Genomic DNA, 23,760 nt, shown 5'->3' on the forward strand with positions numbered 1-23,760 from the left:
ACCAGAACTACACATATTCCAACTGGGCGTGGGTTCATAACTTGTAAAAGTCATATCTTAATGGTACCACCTGTGGAATATATGAGTGTTAATACAAATTCAATACAACAAAAATATACATCGTAACACTAAGGAAAATTGAAGTTTACCATTCATCTTGTGAATTATGTAAAGCAAGAGAGAAATTATTTTCTCGCTCCTCATTCGCCCGTGGTGATAAGTTTAAATCAGGGGAAACTCTTTCATCCGGAACCTGTCCGACAAAAACTGCACCAGAATAACCACCCGATGACTGAGGGTTATCCCTACTATGCGCAACCTCATTATTGCGAACGTCTTCCACCTTGACATACATTTCCAACATTTTTATCACAAGAAATTCCCGGTATGCATCCGGAGTCCTCAAAAAATCCCTCAAAGTTTCATCATCGTCGATGTTAAACTCAACGTAACAAGCAACCCCTTGCGGAGTGACGGAATACGGATATCTTCCGATTACTTTAAGGTTCACCGAACGTTTTCTCACACTCATTTTATTACATAACAACGATATCAATCTATCGTACTCCATTGTAAGTGGCAACTTAACATGACACTGTGGAGATAAACTATAGCTCACAGAGTTATTCGCCACCATAACCTCACCCTCCCCAATCCCCCCCCCCCCCCAATATAATGAAACCCTTACTTTTCGCTCTTCAGACATTATGAAAAAATGCTTGAGAATTTAACAAGAAGAAAAATTTGAACGAGAGTTAGGAATATTTTTGAATGGATTTTTGTAAAATCCTAACGCCTTTAAATAAGGCAGTGCCTAGCTCGGTGGGCTGAACTTTTTTAGGTATAGCGCTCTTTTAAAGAGCGCTATACCCATTTGAATTATTGTTATGTCAGTTAAACGCAGGAGACTTATTGGTGGGCCCACAAAACAGGTATAGCGCTCTTTATGTTGCGTTATACATATATAGCGATGTTTCCAGTGGCGTTATATATATATAGTGCTCTTTTAAAGAGCGTTATACTTTAACGGCTTAAAGTATAGCGCTCTTTAAAAGAGCGCTATATATAAAAATGTCACTCTTTTATTTAAACACACATTTCCGTCACACTTGTTCAAAAGAACCACAAATGGGTTCTGGACTGGGCAAAAATGCCCTACTTCTCACAGTGGAGTAGAAGCTGGCAATATTTGCTGCAATCCTCTTCTATTTAGTTTGTCATGTGTCAAGCATCTTCCAAGAATCAACCCGCCGTTATCAACTTGCATGGCCAAACATCTATTTTTTGTAAGCTTTGATAGAGCCAGCATTGACCAGAGTATTGCCCATGTGTTAGATTAACTGATCTTTTGCATTGATAGAGCCACCTTGATACTCCATACTCCAATTGTCTCAACCAAAAAGAAAACTTATTTTTTGGTGTTTAAACAGAATCGTGCTAATGTCAGGCTCAACTTTTTTCACTTGATCTCTCAAGTTGTTTACTAGAATAGAGCTTTCTCTTACACTACAACAGCAAGTGTATCCAATAAAATCTTTAAACTTATCCCTCCCTCCCTCCATCATCAAATTGACCACAATGCTTGCTATCAGGAATCAACTCAATCAATCTCTATTTTTACAACCGTTGCTAATTATATAAGATCAAAAGTATAACTAGGTCGCAGTTTTCTTCACAAAAACCAAAAGATAATTAACCTTAGCTTGTTACAAAACCACATACATAAAATATCCACATCCTAAACTCCAACGTCATTTTATTCTCTTAGAAAAATGTGTGAAGATATTGAAATGTCCCATGAATACTGAGGAGGGAAATATCAATATCCATGCCATTCCCGCGCCAATACTCGAATCTAATGCCTTCTGCCTCTTTTGTTCTTTTAGACTCATCAATCAAGGAAAATCTGTATCGGATGCCTTACCTCATTTTCATCTTTTAAACTCATCATGAAGTTCTTTGTTTCAACCTCTTCACCATCTATATGTAAAACATTGTTCATCCTCAATACTTGAGGTTCAGGAAATCCATTTCCAGTCTTTATACCCAATTTTCATAACCTGAAAACTACACTCAAAAACTAAGAAATAAAAAAGCTACTCATTCATTATTCGCCTATTTAGTCCAGTCACATTGTTCCCTTATGTCAATTTCTTTAAGGAATGTGCAATGATATTAAAAATCTGAACCCCAACTATTCTTAAAGAAGGAGAATAATTAACTCTCAGTTTATATATATCACAGTAAGTCACAACAATGTAATGTCAATAGCCCGTCAGTGAAAGCGGAATTAGATGCAATTCACCCGAATTAAGGCTATTAAACACCATTAATATTACTGTTGGTGACATACTGACCATTCACACATAGCAAAATCGGCCCTTATTAGGGGCCAATGTATGTGACTGGCTAATTGGTCACCTTTTTTTTTTATTTTTTTATTTATCACATCTACATAAATATATCTAATACAAGCTCACCAAATATATCAAGGGACAGTTTTGTGCATAAATAAATAGCAACAAATTTTGAGGTACAACAGGCATTTTCATCGAACTCCGCTGACTTTTGGAGCTGGAGAGTAGCAGAGCGAGAGACACAGTGAGGTTAACAAAAGGCTAGGGTTTTTATGGGATGTATATATAATGTTAAGATGAAAAACAAATATGGTGGCTAGGGTTTTGGAATTTTCCGGGTCGGACTGCTTGGATAGGCTAAAACCCGATTTGACTGGCCGAGTGATGGGACAAGAACAGTAACAAAAGAGAACGGCATTGTTTGGGTTTTTTCGAGATAAATGAGTGTGTGGCATTTTGAAGGTTAATTTGGAATGTTTTTGCTAAATATTCTACTCGGAAAAAGAGAAAAAAACAATACTAAGCGCCCCATATGCTCCAATTTAAGTGAAACACTTGTTTTGTCACTTCGATATAAGTTGTTGATAAAACAATATTTTCAAATAACGGCGTCTCTCATGTCACAAGCTAAGTTAGAGTGTAAAAATTGCGCCAAATTTTAGAGGCTATCTAGATCTTTTACTTTTTGTTTATGGAGATAAATAAAAGTGTGAAGAAAATAAATTTTGAAGAGTTAACCGAAAATCTACCGGAAAGAGCACGAGAAATATTATTTATTGTAACATCGTTCATTCTCCTCTCTTTTTTAATTTCAATTTTTATCTCCCATTTAAAATTTAAACTAACCAAATATGGCAAAGGAAAACACTTGCATCTTAATTTTCCGTTGCTATGCCTATTTTATATTAACACCAAAAACAAGTCCGACTGTGTATAAAAAAGGAGAAACTTTAATTGTGCGCAGAAACTAGTTAGAAAAGAAAAGGAAATTATAAGAGGAGACGAATTCTAAGGAGTAAATGAAAGAGAAAACGAAGTCTGTTATGCTCTAACCAAATAAATGGTTACAAAAATTGTACTTAATGAACTCAAATCTGATTAATTCAAGTTCAAACCCCAATAAGTGGAAACAAACGTTACTTTTTGCACAAACTGCTATCCATATTCATTCAAGAAAAATTGAACTTTCCGCCCGCCATGAAGAGCGTAGCAGGTAAAAGTAAATGGCTGCAATTTTCTCCTCTCTTTTTTCTTTTTAACTAGGAAAAAATGGATAATGTAATCCTCTCAACCACTACTCTTTCAATGAAAATTAAAATAGCTCCTTTTGGTTGTGTGGGTGGTTGGATGAGGGGAAAGAAGAGGAGATTTCATTCCTGTAATAACTATAAACTCTACAAATCTGTTTTGCAAAAATATCACCTACAAATTAATAAATCCTTCAGAATAAAGAAATTCTCGAGCAGTAAAAAAGACTATCAGATTGTCACAAGAATAATTCAGAAGAAAGCAACTAGAGATTTGGTGCGTGAACCGAAGACAATAGTCATTATACCTACAAACTGGCGATTTGCAGAGAACCAAAGCTTAAGCTTCAAGTGCCCAGAGAAAGAGCATTCCCGAAGAAAATAGCACCCCGCAATTAATATTGTTGCGGATATATGGACATTGACAGCAATCAGTCATCTTCATCACTTTCATATTGTTGACATAACGATAGTAGACCATTGCTTGTCACACCAGTCTTTTCTGCCTCTTGCTGGTTTCCTTCTACTGTCTTCTTGCTGTTGGAGTCTGAGGGCGGCTTCTTATCTACGGATATTTTGACTGACGAGGACTTGAAAATGATTTTACCATCACTCGATGATGCTTTATCTGCAACATAAGTCATGAAAACAGGGTCAGACCTAAACGGCTATTTTTCTCAGTATTAATCACCAAATGACCTTAAAAAAGTATCTATGACCGTTATTAGTTTATTTTCAAAGTAAAACCAGCAAAATCTATGATTATTGAAGAGTTAATGACATCTCATCCATCAAATTTCCAGGCTGAAAGCTCTAACTCACAGCCCCCCCACCCCCCACCCCCCACCAAAACCCTCCCCGAGGAAATAAAAGAGAGAACAAGCCATGCAAAAAAAAGTGGAAGATAACAGATTGCTTCGTGGACAACTATGCATTCACTATCGTCACCAGCCTCCGATTTCAAGAAGCAAATATTAAGCGCAACGGATGGAAATCACTTCAAAGACTATTCTTCAAATGGAAATCCACTCACATGATTGTCATAAATGAAGGGTATTCTGACCCCAAAAAATAAATCGAGACATAAAAGGTTATAGGAACAGTGGAAAGCGATGATACACTCAGAACAGAATCAGATGGGTCGATTAAACCAACCTTTGTTGATAGAGCTGTCAGTAACGCTGGCTTTTGTCAAAAAATTGGTGGGTTTTTCATTAGGTTCCTCAGAAGCCTTTCTCCTCTGCATTAAAAGAATAACAAGCTTAATGTTAATAAGAAACAACAAAAAGAAGATTTAGACTTCAGGCATGATGAAATTTCAGATTTCAATCTAACAGTAAATGCTCCCAACAAAACTGTCCTCTAATTTTGTGGATGGACATTGTAATTTTCTACTTCTATTTAGTTGCATGTAAAACATACGACAGGTCTAATGCAAAAAAGATTGATCATTTTGTAGACGCTGCCACTTATTGGGCCTCTCTAGCAAAGGAAGATAATTAACAGAACTTTATATTTCCTTCGCACATTTTTTGTTCTATTTAAACGAAAAAATAATATTCCATACAAATATCTGTTGTGTGTATTTACTTTTTCATTTAATGATAGTATCAATCTTATGCTATTCATATATCATAATATTCATAACTGTAAAAGATTCCAAGACAAGCTTCGTGCTACAGCCAAGGCGTTGAAAGAAAACTTTACTTCCAAGATTGTCATTTGCAGGTAATTTGAGCTAATTCAACAGCATTATGGTACTTTCCTGTGCACTCAATTTGCCGAACAAAGTGAACTAAGCTTACTATTCTACTGTAGAAAAGGTTCTGATATCATATGTGTACCTAAAACACGGTGTGTGGCCAAGGAGCCTAAAAGCGAGTTCCCGCACATAATCCCAAGTTTATTTACTCAACCATTGATGGACGACAAACTAGGACCACTACTAGTTTTATAAATAATATAACAGATTGCTCAAGTGACAATAACAGCTCTACAAGGTGCTTCACCTTAGAGCATAACAACTATCTCCAGTGTAATGCCCCCGAAAATTTTCGCTAAGCATTACCTCCATGTTCAGGCTTTAAGTGAGACACACGGGTGTTTGAAAAGTTTTGAAGGTATATGATGCCTACATTTTATGTTTAGAAGGTAGCATATGGATGTTTAGGAGAGGGGGGAGAGGGGTTTCAAAGAAGAATAGTCGCACGTGTCCCGACTTCAAACTATCATATCTCCCGGTTTATGATGAATTGAGATATGAGCCATATATAAACTGATGAAAGATCTCTGAATCTAGCTTCCAGAACTTCAAACCGTTCATCATTCCGACATTCCTACGAAAAGTTATGACCCTTTTACCAAAGAGTAGCATAACAGCCAAGGCTAAGCGTGTTACCAAAGTTGTTCCGACACGGCAGTTTAGGTGCTGCACCCATGTCGACACGACACTAGTATGGGTGTGGGTATGGGATCCGTACCGGATCTGGTCAAACAATTTTGGGTACTTTGACCACGACAGACGGAAAAATTCGAAACGAAATACAATTTGATTCCGAAAATCAAAACCAAATCTAGGGTAAATTTGAAGAAAATAGTATAATTTATCTAGGAAATCAATCATTTACTTATCTACAACTTGAAAATAAAAAAAAATCCACTTTACATAAGTATTCCACAAAATTTCTCAAAATTTAGAGGTATTTTTATTTATTTATTATTTTGAATTATTTTTTGCCGGATCCCCGCACCCGTATCTGTACTAGGGTCCGTATCCCCGAATCTTAGAATTTACGTCTCGAAGGATCCGACCTCTAGATCTGCACCCGTATCGGATACCCGCACCCGTGTCCGAGCAACTTAGCATGTTACGTGTGGCCACACATAGTAAGTGTGGCCATTTTAAGAGAACGAGATAAAGGGGGAGAAAGGGAAGGGGCCTCGCTACGTGTTAGCACGCATAGCTACGAGTGGCCACGCATAAGCCCTGCTCCAAGTATAAAAAGGGGCGACGGGAGAAAGAAAAGTTACTCTTTCTCATCACTTTTTAAGAGTTTTTGAGGAGAAATCAAACTAGGGTTCCACACTAAGAATCAAGGAGTTCTTCTAGACCCAAAACCTAGGGTTTGTGGAGGCACTGTTCAAGGTAATTTTCGTTACTTCCTAATATTAAAATTAGTAACTTTATAACAGATTATGACTAGAGATTATAAAATATGTAAGAATTATGGGTGAAAAGTTATGCAAAGCGATTAATGGCCAATAATGCCTCTAATGAACTATAGGGTTGAGTTAGTAACATAGAATAGTGATTGCAACTACTTAATTGTAGATTTTGCAGAGCCAAATTCACGAGTTCCTCGAATGAAAAACTAAAGAACTCCATTAGAGGTAAATTGAGTTAACAGTTTCCTAAGTCAAAGGCCTGATAAAAAATTTCTTAATAAGAAACAGTTTGATGAGAAAGTGCATGCTTGATCCGTAGGTCTAAATGCTTTGACTATCGGTTTGGAAATCCTTGATTGCCTAAATGCTATGAATGTATCACTAGTTCATGATACAGATTATCTTACATAAATTGAATTGCCTTGCATGGTAACTCAGCTAAGCTCAGAATATCAGAAGAATTGATCTCTTGTTTGATCTGATTATTGTTTTGCCATTGCTTGCATTATTTAGATTCAACTCTAATATATGTGATCACATATGGAAAGGGAAAATGGTCTAGTGAACACTCCATCCATGAGGGCCTAGCGTGTGTGAGTTGGTCTAGCGGACATCCTATCCACGAGAACCTAGTGTGCGTGAGTTGGTCTAGTGGACACTCTGTCAACGAAGGCTTAAGGTGCGTGAATTGGTCTAGCCATCCTATCGGCAAGGGCCTAGTGGGTATGTGTGCCGTGGTTGCCTGGGGCTAGCTACCCTACACTCGTAGGTGTTCCATTCTTCAGTTTCAGATTTATGTGTTTGGGAGAAGTAGTTAACCTCCCCAAGTGTAAAAGTCGTAGAGCCAGGGATTGGACCATATATCCCCCACTCATAGGCACCATTATTTGTTAGATGAAATTTTCAAAATAAAGAAACTCATCCATATGCAATTATTAGAATTTAACTCAAACTCCATGCTACAATTCAACTTTCAAATTTCATGTTACAACTCAGCTTTCAAACTCCAATGTTCAGTTATTTAATTTCTTAAGTTATATATTTTTTTTATGAAGTAATATGTTTCATTAAGAAGGCATCAAGAAGATGCAAAGTTACAAGAGGCATATGTGCTAAATAAACAAAAATATTATAGGAGAACAATGTTTGCCCCAAAACAAAGTCTCAATTTAGGACAAGAGAGCTAATAAAGTCCAACAGGTGTCCTGTACTATTTACGGGGGACAACTTTGTCCAGCAAAAAAGATTGAGCAGGCATTTAGATTTGAGTAAGTGATTTGGGGTTGAGGTGCCATCAAAGCATCTTCTATTCCTCTTGTTCCATAAACACCAAAAAATAGTTGCAGGGATCATAAGCCAGATCTTCTTGATGACCTTATCAACTTCCCAAAAACTCCAGCTCATGTCTTCTTGATGACCTTATCAACCTCCCAAAAACTCCAGCTCATGTGTGCCTCTCTCAGGCTCTGTGGCATGACCCAACTTAAGCCAAAAATACAAAAGAACATGTTCCATAGGTCTGTGGCTACTAGGCAGTGTAGAAGTAGGTGATTAACTGTTTCCTGGTGTCTCCTGCAAAGGTAACATCTGTTGACCAACTGAAATACCCTTCTGCATAGGTTATCTTGTGTTAAGCAGGCTTCGTGAAGGGCAATCCAGTTGAAGCATGTCACCTTCACAGGTAATTTTGTTCTCCATATCAGTTTCCAAGGCCATGAATGCAATACCTGATTCTGATTGTTAAGTTGCATGTAGCAATCTTTAACAGTATAAAGACCTTTACAGCCCCATCTCATATTGTCTGGAACATTCTCATCAATGTTGTAGGCCTCTAATCAGCTAGCATTTCCATCAAGTCTTCTATCTCCCAGTCTTGAACAACTCTCCTGAAATGCACATCCCAATTATCATTTGCCCGGTTATGAGCAATTGAAGAATTATTGTCCAAGGCAATGTTGAATAAGCTAGGATAGTCCTCCATGAGAGTAGTGTTGTTTAGCCATTTATCCTTCCAAAACTTAATATGACTTCCACTGCCTGGCTTGAAATGAATATTCTGAAAAAATTCATTCCCCAGTTTGCTAATATACTTCCAGGGCCCTACTCCATGGGATGCACTGACAATTTTGGTGCTCCAATTGTCTTTAATCCCATGTTTTGCATTGATCACCTCTTTCCATAGACTTGGTTCACATGTGCCATATCTCCATAGCCATTTCATTAGCAAACCTTTATTGTGCTTGTCTAGATCTCTGACCCCCAGTCCACCTTTGCATTTAGGTTGCAAGACATTATCCCATTTAATCAAGTGATACTTGTGAGAGCTGTTGTTTCCTTCCCATAGAAAGTCCCTCCTGATCTTGTCCAGCCTTTTAACTACCTTTTTAGGGTTGGGAAACAATGACATGAAATAAGTGGGTATACTGTCAAGCACACTACTGATGAGAGTGAGTCTTCCTCCCATAGAAAGGTATTGTCGTTGCCATGAAGCCAGTCTTTTCTCAAAATTCTCCACTACACCATTCCAGATATCACAGCTTTTGAATTTAGCTCCCAATGGAAGACCCAAATAGGTAGTAGGCAATGACCCTATGCTGTAACCGATGATCCCTGCCAACTCCTCAATGTTGCTCACCTGATTGACCGGATATATAATACTTTTCTGCTTGTTGATGTGAAGTCCTGATAATGCTTCGAATAGCTGGAGTGTAAGATTCAGGTACAAGATTTGGAATCTATCTGCCTCACAGAAGATCAGTGTGTCATCAGCATATAATAAATAGGAGATAGTGACTGAGTTTTCAGTGTTTGTGCCTACACTGAATCCTTGAATCCATTGCATTTGTCTGGCTTTTTCCATCATTTTACTTAAACCCTCCATGGCTAGTATGAATAGGAAGGGGGAAAGAGGATCCCCTTGCCTAATTCCTTTCTGAGGTGAAAAGAAACCAACAGGACCTCTATTGATTAAGACTGAGTACTTGACCGTAGAGATACTGTATCTGATCCACTTTAACCATTTGTCTCCAAACCCCATTTTCCTCAAAATAGATAGCAAGACCAGTTTAATTGATCAAATGCCTTTTCTATATCCAGTTTACACATAACACCACGTGTATCAATTTTAAGCCTCTAGTTCAGCACTTCATTAGCAATGAGAGCTGCATCAGTAATCTGTCTGTGTTTAATGAAAGCATTTTGATGAGAAGAAACCAGCTTCCCAATAACCTTTTTCAATCTCTGCTAACACCTTGGCCACAATCTTATAAACACTACCAATAACGCTTATTGGTCTGTAGTCCCTAAGCTCAATAGCTCCCTTCTTCTTAGGTATCAAGGCAATGAAAGAGGCATTGCATGATCTCTCCATGTAACAGTGCTGGTGGAAATAATTTAGTGTTGCCATAATCTCTGGTTTGATGAAATCCCATGACTTCTGAAAGAATGCCATAGTAAAGCCATCTAGACCTGGGGCTTTATCAGGGGCACATGATTGAATGATAGCATAAACTTATCTTCCTCAAAACCTTTTTCAAGCAGCTCACTTTCCTCCTCTGATAGTCTGGCAACATCTTCAAAGTTGGAAGATGGCCTCCTTCATTCTCTGTGTAAAGAGATTGGTAATAATTTAATATCTCCCCCTTGATAAATTATTTATCTTCTGTAATCTCATCGTTTATCTTGAGCTTGTCAATTGAGTTGCATCTCCTATGAGAGTTGGCCAAAGTCTGAAAGTATTTAGTGTTCCCGTCCCCTTCTTTTAACCATAAGCATCTAGATTTTTGCCTCCAAGAGATTTCTTTAGCTTTAGCGATCTCTTCCAACTCCATTCTTAAAGTCAGAAACCTTTGTTTTTCTGCTTGAGTTGGAGCTCTGCTTTCAGTTGCTTGTTCTAAGGCTAAGAGTTCATCAAGAGCCCTGCTTCTCTTAGTGTCTAACATGCCATAAACTTCTTTGTTCCATTTGGAGATGTCTTTCTTCAAGCTCCTCAACTTTTGAATTAGCACAAAGTCTGGGTTGCCACTTATTGTGTAATGTTGCCACCACCCTTTCACCATATCAATGAATCCCTCTCTTTGAAGCCACATGTTCTCAAATTTAAAGTAAGATGTTGTTGAGTCCCATTCTCCACTTTCTAGCAATAAAGGTTTGTGATTTGAGATGACTCTTGGGAATGCTAGTTGCTTGATGGATCTAAAACTTTCATTGTGTAGAGACCAAGAACCTGTCAATTCTTGAGGCTTGGAAAATATCATTCCCTCTTGACCAGGTGTATTGGGCTCCATGTAAAGGCAAATCCATTAGCTGCAGATCCTCAATTGCTTCAGAGAAGCATCTCACAGCTTTGGTCCTTCTATAACAGTTCAATCTTTCATATTCATACATACATACATTGAAATCCCCTCCAACAACCCATTATTCCTCCCAAATGCCTCTGGTTGATCCCAAATCCTGCCAAAAATCTTCCCTTTCAGCATTGGAGTGAGGACCATAAACACTTGTAAACCCCATCTGAAGTCCTCATGAAGGCTTTCAAGAAAGCAAGTATTAGTAAAGCACCCTTGGTGAGAGTCAAGACACCTCCACAATCTCTTATCCCATAGAATAAGAATGCCACCCCTAGTGCCACTAGCCTTCAACTCTGCCCATTCAGTCCACCTATTCCCCCAAATTTGGTAAAGCATATTGGTTGGGATGTTCTCCATTTTGGTTTCTTGGAGACAAAGAATGTCAGCTTTCCACTTCCTAACTAGTGATGTGATAGTGCTCCTTTTATCCCTGGCATTGAGGCCCCTAATGTTCAAACTTAGAATTTTAACTTTCATCTGGAAAGAGTCTTGCCTTGCCTGCCCCTTTCCTTTTTATTCCTTCCTTCATAGTTGATACCACAGATTAAGTTCTAAACCTCAGTTTTCCTTTTTTTTCCTCCCTTCCCCTTCTTACTAGCTGAAGAGGGTGATCCTCTTTGTTGTAATTGAATCTGTCTTTTTTGGTCCATTCTTATGATTAAATCAAAAATTCCGTGCTCAAATCCAGCTCCATTGATCCCGAAAGCCTTGCATACTTTACCCAGCACCAATTTGGTCCATTTGGAGGTTTATACTACTGTAGGTTGTTGAATTCCTTGCTGGAATCCCTGTAATTTCAGTTGTTCATCATCGTGCTATGGTAGAGAAAGTGACTCGGTGTATAAATCTGTTTCTGAGCGCACTAATGCAGTAGAGGCAGCATCGGACCAGCCCAGTTGTTGAGGAAGACCCCTTAGATTAGAAAGAAAATTTTCCGGTTCATCATCAGCTTCGTCGTCAGCTTCTGAGTGTGTTACAGGGGTTGCATGCGTGACTAGAGATTGGCACTATGGATTGGGTTTGCTGATAGAAGGTTAAAGAGGAAGAAGGAATAACCATGTTGGAATAAAGTCGTAGATCCAGTAAAGGCCCTTTAGCACGCCATTCCTGAATAATCGTGGGTTTAGTTGCCTTGATCTTTTGTTGGGCCTTCTTTTTTGGGGCTTTGTAATAATTAAAAGTTTGGCCCACCATCGTCTCTTTAATGACTCCTGAGGTGCTTTTTTTACTGGGCCTGCACTGGCTAATATTATTATTAGCCCGTGTATTTAGAAGGGATGGAAGTGGGCCCAAAAGATTTGAATTAAAGTGACCCTTTGACAGCTGTCCCTCCACGTGCTTTGAACTGACAGAACACCCGTCGTTTTCCCCCAAACACATCGCTGAGGTTTTGGCCTCTGTTTTTGCACCAGCTGGCCGAAAATGTTTTGGCGAGGCTGCTACCTCCTTCATAATTGATATTTCGAAACTCGAACACTCCACATCGAGCTTTATCTTATCTGGACATTCATTATTTAACATTGTTAACACATATTCTTGCCCAGAGATAGTGATTTTGGTGCCTCGTATCTTCGTCAATGTCTATGAAGCCACCACACATGTCGCCAATGATTCTGAATGTCTCGAGTTTCCAAGCATTAATGGGAATTCCGAAAGCCTTAATCCATTTTTGACCGATCTCTACGAGCCTAACTCAGTGCCCGCCACCGGCGACCACCACTCCAATGAAAGACGTCGACCGTTCCAGAACCAATCTCCAGCATGGACTCTCACTGCTTCTTTTCTTGATGGAAACTCAAAGAGGAATTGATTGTGGGACATTGGAGTTACTTTCAGACCCTCGCAAACCTTCCACCTATTCAGAAATCATTTTTGTATCACCTCATGGTTGGGGCTATAGTTGAAGGGATCGTTGAAAGTGTCGACTAAGCACCTTGAGAGAAAATAGTGATTCCCGTAATCTGCGCGTGGGTTAACTGCATTGACAGTGTTAACCATCCTGGCTGGAAGCTTCTTTACCGGCGACCAGAAATTTTTGTTGTAGACGCATAGGACTGATGAGTAGGAGGAAGTCTAGATCTGCTTGTACTTTGTTTCCCCAGAAAGTGTAAAATTTTGTTTGCTATATCTTCCCATCCCAAGTTGTAATCTGCCTCAGGAATAATCACTGCTTTCTTCCTGCTCCCCAACCATGCTTCAATACGTATGAATCTACCATAGCTATTGAAATTTACGAAAGCTCTGTAATAGTATGACTGTGAACTCCACTCCCAACGTCTGTAATAATTCCCTTCCCTTTTGGTTGCAAACTCGCCTGAGACTTTCCTCATCTATGTTAATATTACACAAAAATCTTCTTCCCCTTTCAACTAAAGTAAACCACCCCTCGCCGGAATCGATGATCTCGAAAGATTTCTCACCTGAAATAAAAAATATCTTGGCTTCCATGGTAAAGAAAATTAGAGGAGAGAAACAGAGTACAGAGTCGCCGGCGAAACATGTTTCAAAAGGAGAGAGAAAAAAGCTGGGCACGCTTCCCAAGTCAGAGCCATTAGCAGCATATTATCTTAAGTTATATTTATTGCATCCTTATTATAACTATTTAGTCTAGAAAAGTCTTGTCCACCGCTTATGGAGTGGTAAACAAGACTTACTGAGTACCCTTGGAGATATTTAGCCAGTTTGAGCGTTCATGTCGTGTGGCAGGCGTTGAGTGTGCAGGTGACGAAGCTTGTGGATAGTTTTCAGACTTCTTAGATCCAATAGCAGACTATGTTGATTTCTTTCCAGCGATAGTTGGCTATTTCCAGACCTTCAGTTTTTGTCATTCTAGGGGAATGGCCCGAAGACATTGTTCTTAGTTTTAGTCCTCAGAGGCTCATGACTTGTCATTGGTGGGTTCAGATTTTCTGATAAAGTTTTGCTAAACTCTTGTTAATTTTTTTTTAGATAGGTATCATTAAAAGTTATTCATAATTGATTTGCTTTAATAACCTTATCAGCAATTACAGTTAGATAAAGCAGGCTTGCTCAATTAGGTTGAGCGTCATTATGTCCCACCCCGGTTTCGGGGCGTGACATCTAGACTCTTAAGAGCTAGCCCTGAATAATTTCTAATTATTACTCCGTCAATCCTCCTTATTATTCTCTTAGTTTTATGGACAATAACATCAACAATTATGCCTCGGTCCTAAACAAAGTTGGGGTCGGCTATATGAATCCTACTTCTTTCTTTAAGCCCAACTCATATCATAATCATGTCAAAATAAAATAATAGTAGTGAAAACATGTTAGATATATATAAAAATAATACTCCTTCCGTTTCAATTTGTTTGAACCAATTTGAATGGGCACGGAGTTTAAGGGAAAAGAGGACTTTTGAGACTTGTAGTCCCAAACAATCCATAGATATTTGTATGACTATAAATCATCGCATTGAGGGTGAAATGGGGAGTTTAAAGTTACATTCTTTTCAAATTTAAAAATGAGTAATTCTTTTTGAAACTGACCACAAAGGAAATAGGTTCATTCTTTTTTAAATGGAGGGAGTAGTGATAAATAATAATAATAATAATAATAAATAAATTAAAAATAAAACATAGTACTAACATTAAAAGTTCTCTAACAAATTTAAAGCCTATTCCTAACTAGTAAGTATCACCTATATGGATCTTTTTCTTCCTTTGTGTCCTATCTTTAGCTAAATCTGCACCGATTCCAAAAGATTTGTAGGTCTTTTGAGACAACTTCCAGGGATTTGTAGGTCTCCATTGTGCCTTATTTTTAGCTAAGTCTACATGGACCGTCTGATTTTTTTTTGATTTGTGGACCATGTGATTATTGTTTGTATGCTATTTGTATCTGCAAGATGCTAAAAAGAGAAAATAAGACACCAATTTCAAAGTTACGACTAACTCAAGAGGATGTAGCAAATTGTTCATGTCTGATCTACTAAACAAAATAGGAACTTGTTTACAAATGATATGAAAGCAGGCGGAAAATTTGTACATGTCATAAGGATAATCACATAGATAAACTGTAGATCTCACTTGCTTGATGCCTATCGCCAAAGGCAACTGCGACATTAATGTATGGTACTTTCTTGGTATTCAAACCCATGAACAAAGCATAATTCATACACGATATTTATTAAAGACTATTTTGTATAGAAGCAGGTTGAAGAAACATAAAAGATGGAAAACTGAATTAACTGACCAAGCACTTGTACCTTAAGAGAGTTGTTTTCTGACCCTAAACTTTCAAGGGCAAAAATAGCTAGATCATCATCGTCCTCCTCAAGCTCTTCATCAGGGATTCTTTTGATTCTCTCTCTTGAACCCTGATTTGAAATCACATGACCAACAAAACTTCTTAAGAAATTAAAGCTCTTAGAAATACCAATGAACAAATAGCAGGTATTTAGACTATCATATACCAACCTGGAAAACTGATCTTATGAGAGCTTCATCTTTTTCCTCCAGCTTCCTCGCCTGTTAGGGCAAACATTAATATGGCAAATAAGGCAGTTCATCAAATGTTTCACCTACTCATCAACTAATTATAAAAATGTTCTTCAACAGATCTTCATAAACCATCACGATCCGGTGAAGAGTGGCACTACCGGGGCTCCCCTATTAGTTAGAAGATCTTAATCACATAATTGTTTTCATCATCCTGAATAACCAATAATTTAAGTGAATACTTTCTTTTAAACTCCTTCAACTCTTCATACTTCTTACTGGACTCAACCTTCTACAAATACTTTCAGTGCTAAACACCTCTGTGATTCTTCACTACCGGTTAAACATCTCCAATGATCTCATGGAGTTTGAAATGTGTGGTTTCACCCATTCCTTTTAATTTTGGTTATCCCCTCCCTCCCAGAGTTTGAACATGTGTCTTGAGCTTGAGGTAGGCAATCACTCAACATCTAATACGAGATAGTGTTCAAGAAGTAAATAGAAGAATTTAGTGTGTGATTTGATTCTTAATTATAAGAGCTATATCATCAATTGAACATATAGAATCCCCAAAAAAGGTCCAGAATCCCAATAGTAGAGCACGTTGATTTGATCTGATAAACTATTATGTCCTTTGAAAGCTTTGGTCACAACTCACAACTGATCTCAAGCAAAAGCCACAGTAAGTGTCAACAGCAACTTTGCGTAGGAATGAACTTGAAGTTCTCTATATTTATCAATCAACAGTATTGTGATAATGCTGAAAACTAGTCATCAAGGACAACATTTTCACTCCTATTCAAATGGGAGAATAATATAAAACACAATCATACCTTTGCCTCATCTGCCCGCTGCAAAGCTTCAAGCATTGCATCTACACTCACAGTTGCATGTCTTGACTGGAAAAATGGAAGATCAAAGGTATGAAACTAACAGAAAAATATAAATAAATGCAGCAATATAATGCAAAAAAAACATACATAAGTGTAAATTTTGGTAACAAAATAATAATTCACGAAAAACGTGAAAAAATAACTTCAAGACTCACCTTCATAGATTTCATCTCGTCTAATGCAGCCATAATATCCATTTCTCTCTTCGAATCCAATGTTCTATTTTCTAATAACTTCATTGCATCACCCATTTCTTTTTGTTGCTCCTTCTCCATTTCCTTAAAAAAAAAGAAATATAAACATGAATGCACAAGATACGGAACCTACTACCCTAAAAATTGGAAATTTATATAAACATAGGGTTCGCACTCCTTCCACTGGGGAAGAAAGAGGTGAATAGCACTTTAAGTTGATAAAATTCTTACCTCATCTTGGCCACGCCAAGGCTCAAAATTCCTAGTAGCACCTGATTCTACAGTATAATCGGGATTTTTTGGATCTGTCTTATATGTAATCTCTGCGGAGCACTTTGTGCACTTGAAGTAGAATCTGAAGATTTGTATTCCTAAGCAGGTCTGCATAATTAGAGACGTGATTATAATTCAGATCAACATATACATACATACATATGGATAGATATATATATATACACAAACATATGAATATATTTGACTGATTTCTACTATAGTGTAACTTTTGAAAGAATTATCACTGCCTAACTTACTGCTCAAATTTCTAAAAACAAAGGGGCATATTGAGTAAGGACTTCAGGCTGGCTAGTTAGTATGTTTAATGTCAAGCTAGTCTCTCTTAAACTAAAGATAAATTTCTTAACAAGATGCCTCTTATAGACTTATACACAACACAACATGTTTTCATTGCAAGAAGACAGACACTCAATGCTTTATTTTTATTGTTGCTTTTTTGTAAAAAGATTTTAGATGCTTCTCTAATTGTTAATGAGCCACTATCAATATCTCTGATTTTTATCAAAATAAAGGGATAAAATAGCCGCTTTCAAGAGCAAAGGATGGAATTCTAAATTTCTCTGCAATCTTGACTTGTAAAAAGCACGTGCCAAGCACTTTTCTCCTTTCTTAATACTCAGCTGGGGAAAATGAGTTTAAGGTGGGATCTGGTTGTTTATTTCCATTCTCATGTTCCGGATTCTGATTATAGTGTTGCATCCAAACGTATTCAAATTACAATGCAGATTTAAATCAGCAAATAATCTGCTCTTATCCTATACATTTTCTCTATGGAGGTTCTCAGCCAAATGATGGATAAGTGCAGGGAAAGAGCTATATAAATGGCTACCAAGATAATGGAAAACAACAACACAGTGCAGGGTAGGTCAATTTCCTCCCCGATGGTGTATTAATTAGAGTGACGCTGAGTATGAACACTAAGGTAATCTTAAGGGGATATTATTATGGTTTTAAGTCGTAAGTTCATCCAACATATCAAAATGTATGGTAGGAAACGTATAGCTTGCGATCTAGGATGGGAAGTCAGCGGATTTCTAGGCCAAAACATAGATGTCATCACATCAAAGCTTTCTATCTTATGTGGTGATACAAATTTAAGAGCATTAGCAGCACGAAGAAGCAATGCCTTGGTGTTTAACAAAACAGACAAAACTAGTACTAATTAACAGCAATTTGCCAAACCTCAATACATATTTGATTTACTTCAGCTATCCGTTTCCAAGCCAAGTCCGAATCTTTCACCAACAGTCACCCAATATATGTATTATCCAATTGAGTTTTGCAATATGAGTATTATCCAATTTTTATCCAACAGTCATCCATTCTAAAACCTAACAAGAACTCCAATTGCCACTACATAAATAGGTTTATCTGATACTCATGACATGCATAGGTTTATCTGATACTCATGACACTTCAAAAATCAGCTTAATGAAACAAAAGCATCACCAAAATAGCACCAGAACAAAAAATTAAAGCTCGCCAGCTGATTTGGGAGCTGTCTCCGCCGGGGAATCTTCGCCGGATCGAAATCCGGCGGATAATACTTGTTCAATACTTTCCTTTCTCCCATGGCTCCTCCTTTTTCTCAGTCCCAAATTCTCAAATTCGATTTTCTGGGTGTGTGAGAGACGATGGTTTGCCGGGTTTTCTTTTGGGAAAATATGCGCGGCTTCTATAGTTGTAAAACTTCGGGTTTGGTTATAAGCAAAACAACCGACTCCTTTTTATCTTGAAACTTTTTTTCAATTTCGTTTTTTGTCCTTTCCAGTTGTACAAAGGAGTAGATTGGTCCATAACGAGTAGATTTTTCACATTCTCGTATTGACGCACCATGACATTTTTTGTATTAGGGTAAAGAGCCTCTGGCAAAAGTGGATGACCTCTCAAGGATAGAGTAATAAATGAGTCATTATTATAATACTAGAATAGGTCTACAAAATTTCAAGATTTTTGATATCTCAATTGTAGGAATCGAGCAGTGAATTCAAGAATTGAGTAGTTGAGCTAGGAGTTTTGCGGAGAAACTCGTAGATCACATCTTATGGAGTGAAGAAATTATGATTAAGAGAAAGAGAGAATTGAGAGAGAAATTGTAGTTGTATTTTCATTGATGATTGTAAAATAACTGTAATCCATTTATGAATGAATACATGGCTCATTCTGGAAGATTCTTATTCCCAACTAACTAACTAACTTTCTAGCTAACTGTTAATTGACTTGGACTAACTAACTACTAACTGAATTTGCTGAGCTGGAGCTTCCAACTTGAGCTGGCTGCGATCATGCTGTAATTTGTATATCAAGACTCCCTCCTGCAGTAGATCCTTGACCGCAAGAATGAAAACAAGGGAACCTAATCTTTAGTGCATTAAGAAATTCCCATGTAGTATAATCTGCAGGTAAACTTGTTCACTTAACTTGGACTTGAGCTACATCTTTATTTCCTTTTTTCACCATTCTCCTCTCTAAAATAGACTCTGGATTGGGACAGTGAGGACTGGCAATATCAGTACTGGGAGGATAAGTGATTGTTTTGGGCAATTCATAGCATTTCTTTAGTAGAGACGCATGTACAATGGGGCATATCTTTACTGATGGAGGAAATAGTAGAGTGTAGGCCACAACTCTCACCTTATTGATAGTTTGAAATGGTCCATAGTATTTAGGTTCCAATTTATGGAATGGCTGAGCAATAACGCTCACTTGCTTGTAAGTTGAGTCTTGAAGTAAACCCAATAACCTACTTCAAAGTTTCTATCACTCATATGAGAATTAGCATGCTGCTTCATCCTTAACTGAGCTCTCAGCAAATGGTATTGCAACAATTGTAGTTTCAATTCTCTGTTGATAAAAGCGTTGCCTACATCAGCTGAAGCTGATTCACCTAGAAGATAGGGTAAGTGCAGAAGAGGTGGTCTTCTACATAGGGCCTCATATGGGGTGGTTCCTATGCCTTATTGGAAGGAAGTATTATACTAATTGATGATAGACTATAATTATGTATTTTAGTCCCTTATTACACTCTAATTTAGAGCACTTTAATTGAGTTTGAGCTTTAATAGCTAGTGTTTTGCACTAATTGTGTGTTTTATGCCTTGTAGGAGTGATTCCGAGCTATGTAGATGTTATGGAATGAATTCGAGTGATTTGGAGCTTTGAAGTCTGAGTAAAAGCCCAAGGAATTAAGCCGGGATCGTGTTCGGGGATCAACGGATGATAGTTAAGAACGAGCGAAGAATCGAGTAGGCATATTGCGCACTTTCTAGTAAAATGAACATAACGTTTCATTAAGAACTCAATTTTGGCTCCACAATATATGGTTGCAAATATAATTCAAAGGGCTACAACTTTCATGACTTATGTTTTTCCAAATTCCAAACACAACAGGGTGAAAAGTGCGCGGCAAGTGCGCGGCCGCGGATTGACCGCGCAAATCAGGCAGTGAACTGGGCAAAATCCGCAGCCGCGGATGGGCGGACGAAAGCCAAACACGCAGGGTTAATTATGTAATTTCCTAGGCGACTAACCTAAACCTATATGAAACCTAAACTCGCCCAGAAGTAAGGGGAGTCGTTTTTAGGAGATTTTGGAGGCAAGAACAAGAGAGAGAAGACGGAGAATTTCGTAAGAGTTTTCATCTTATTCATCTTACTTCCATTGTTGATTATGAATTGTTATAGTGAATTTTTATCCATTAGCATGAGTAACTAATTTGTTATCTAGGGTTTTGATGGAACCTCTTAGAGGGTGAATTCTTGTTATGTTTTAATATAATTTAACCTTTGAATTTTTATATTTGTTCAACTACGTGCTTATTTCAGTTGATTGAATGGCCATCGATTGACTGTGCCTATTTATTATGTGTTTCTTGAGAAAGGATACATATTTAGGTGGTTGTTGAACAACTTCACTCCTAACGTATGTGAGAAATCAATACAACGGGTTTAAAGGTAGGTTTAGAAATAACAAAGCTTTGGCGTGGTCATAATGAGCGGTTAGATAAAGCCAACTAGCGTAGTTCGAGAGAATATGTCTAGTAAATTATTGTAGTTGCTCGAGAGAGAATTACGACACCTAAAGTGCTCACGATCAATAGAGAATACATAGGCGAAATTGTAGGGAACATAGCGGGAAGGATTCCAACATTTGGGGAAATCATATCTCTATACCTCCTAAATTTACTCTCCAACCCTTAGTATCTTTAGTTGTTAATTTACTGCTTAGTTTCTTAGTTAGATATAAGAATCTTAATCTTTATAACTTATAAATTTATTCGAGCTTGTCCTCTTAGCGATATTGAACAATTATGGCGAAACCATAGCTCTCTGTGAGATTCGACTCCGGACTCTTAGACCGGATTATATTAAACAATTAGTCGCTATTTGTCACTGCAATATTGTTCAATTGTCACTGCAAATAGCGACTAATTGTTCAATTGTCACTGCAAATAGTGACTAATTGTTCAATTGTCACTTCAAGAGATTTTTCACACCTTATCAACTCTAATTATGTTTCCATTTGCTGCAACTACCAATTAAGGAGTAGTGGATTTAATAGGACACCTTAATTTTTCTACTAACTCTGAATCAATAAAATTATGAGAGCTGTCAGTGTCCACTAGTATATGCAGTGACTTCTTAGAACGGTAACCAGTTACTCAATGGTTTATTTCATAGTGGAGGTTATAATTAGGATGTTATGAGGAGATCCTTGTGCCAATCAAGATTGCTTCTAATGATTGAGAAATAACCATCACTCTCAGACAAAAGACACACATCCGACTATATAACCAAAACTATTTTGTTGACAACAAAACATATTGCTCCACTTTATAATAATTGCAAAACAAAATGCTTAATCATTCAAATATAATTAGAAATTTGAAGGAACCGCAGGTCAAAAAAATTGAAAAAATCCGACAAAGAAATATAGGAGCAAGAACAAACCTGGTCTATGGCACATGGAATCAAGCAGCGAAAGTTATCATTGCCAGAAAACAGATGAGGAAATGAACTTGGGAAGGATGGAACAGCCTGCAATTTTGTAATTCAGCTGTCTAGGTTTCTCTATCATTCTAAACCAAATTCAAATTCCTCAATCATGAGGCAAGGACAAGTCCATATAAAATTCAAAGGCTACTATTCAGCTTTTTCTTTTTTGGTGTGCGTGTTTGGGGTGTGGTGTGTGTGTGTGTGTGTGTGTGGGGGGGGGGGGGGGGGATTTTAAGGTATACTATTCCAACTTCTTAAGGCTCTCACATATACTTCACTAACTTTGGTATTATAACAATATCTAAAAAAGGGTTAGAGTAAGTCAAGATTAAATTCTACTTATGACATACCATGCAAAGCTAAAATTATCATTCTAAAAGGCAACTTTCAGTCTAATCACTTTCATAGCAACAAATGTAAACATGATAACCAACTAACATATTCACCTCCTCTCCCTGCCCCCCTAAAGAAAAAATATTGTTACATTGAGGACACTTTCCATAAAAAAAATATCCCAACTCTCATGTCATGCTTTATCAGTTGCTTCAATCATCTGTTGGACATTATTTTCAACTTTTTTAACTCAAAAAATCACCAAACCAGTATCTTTATACTGTATACAACTCCTTGTATGATTACCATATATATCCTTGCTTGCCTAATAAACACTTAGAAATATCAAAAAAGGATTCTCAAGATAAACAATTTTTGTATGAGTACCAAACACAATCGGGAAAAAAACAAAAGTTACTTACCCACCAACATAATCGAAATCAAAGAAAATGAAAGTCTTGGAAGCATCAAATCCACAAGCTATAATATCTTTAGCATTCTCACGAGCAAGTCTTTGGCTTTCTTCCACTGACAAATTTTTCCACATACATTTCTCATCATCTGTCAATTGTATTACTAGCGGCACTTTAAATGCATCCTGCAAATATCTAAACACAACAAAAACAAAATAAATTCACACAAAAAAGAAAAAAACTTCTTTCTAAAAAAAACTGCTAACACGTCCTCCCGTTTAATTTAATTACTTGGTGAACATGAAGGGGATAAGGTGACCCAAATGCAAGGCTTCAGAATAAGGTCCTCTGCATGTGTATAAATAGAACTTTTGCCTTTTTTCATAAGCATCCAATATATCGTTGAAATCACGATGAGCGAAGAAAACTCCGCGGCGGAGGAAAACGTGAGTCTGTCGATTCGTGAGGCGTTGAACACGCTGGATTAAGGAGTCGACGAGCCTCTAGAAACCAAATTTATCGATTAATTTGTCGTAGTCAATCTTGCCGCCGTCTTTTGTTGATACTTCCCATGGGTTCACTACTTACTCCTCGTCTTCCACCACCTCTTTCGCCTCCTCCCTTTTCTCCATTGTTGTAATGTTGTTCGAGTGGGTTCCGAGATTTAGAGAGAGTGAAAAACCTTAGAATGGCTGAAGGCTAATAGTTAAGAAGGTTTTAAGTGTCACAAACTGAAACCTGTGGGGGGAAAAGGGAGTGTCATTAAACTTTGTTATAACATAAACGGCAAAGGGTCAAAATTACCCTTCTACCTTCTAAAATGATCTAAGAATACCCCTCGTTATACTATTGGGTTATCTATACCCCTGCAATCATACTTTGGGTTCAAATATACCCCTCATTTAAATGGAGAGACACGTATCATCGTCTTGTTGGTCAATTCTAAATATATTCTAATCTATATCCATATTATATCAAAAGCACGAATTAACTGATTAGCAAAAGAATTCAATTCTATTGAACTACATATTAAGACCTAATATTTAGGAGTTTAAAATTAT

At 37.5% G+C, this 23,760-nt stretch overlaps 1 protein-coding gene across 1 annotated transcript; it reads right to left on the reverse strand.

Annotated features, from left to right (window-relative positions):
* Positions 1-3,708: 3,708 nt before the first annotated feature.
* LOC107800801 (uncharacterized) lies at positions 3,709-23,389 on the reverse strand. Its single transcript, XM_075246326.1, has 10 exons — positions 22,991-23,389; positions 22,713-22,894; positions 21,909-21,995; positions 16,897-17,046; positions 16,627-16,749; positions 16,412-16,477; positions 15,558-15,608; positions 15,347-15,457; positions 4,760-4,844; positions 3,709-4,232 (listed from the first exon to the last, which is right to left on the reverse strand). The coding sequence occupies exons 2-10, from the start codon at positions 22,752-22,754 to the stop codon at positions 4,036-4,038; spliced, it is 912 nt and encodes a 303-aa protein (XP_075102427.1). The 5' UTR covers positions 22,755-22,894; positions 22,991-23,389; the 3' UTR covers positions 3,709-4,035.
* Positions 23,390-23,760: the final 371 nt, after the last annotated feature.

Source organism: Nicotiana tabacum, chromosome 23, assembly GCF_000715075.1.
Source record: "Nicotiana tabacum cultivar K326 chromosome 23, ASM71507v2, whole genome shotgun sequence".
Classification (NCBI taxonomy): Eukaryota; Viridiplantae; Streptophyta; class Magnoliopsida; order Solanales; family Solanaceae; genus Nicotiana; species Nicotiana tabacum.

Bases quoted from the DNA above. Each gene is read 5' to 3' on its own strand.
- LOC107800801 (XM_075246326.1), bottom strand. From the start codon at position 22,754: ATGCTTCCAAGACTTTCATTTTCTTTGATTTCGATTATGTTG. The intron at 21,996-22,712 runs GTGGGTAAGTAA...ACAAAATTGCAG, and splicing joins CTTTGATTTCGATTATGTTG to GCTGTTCCATCCTTCCCAAG. The intron at 16,478-16,626 runs GTGAGTCTTGAA...CCATTTTTCCAG, and splicing joins ACGAGATGAAATCTATGAAG to TCAAGACATGCAACTGTGAG.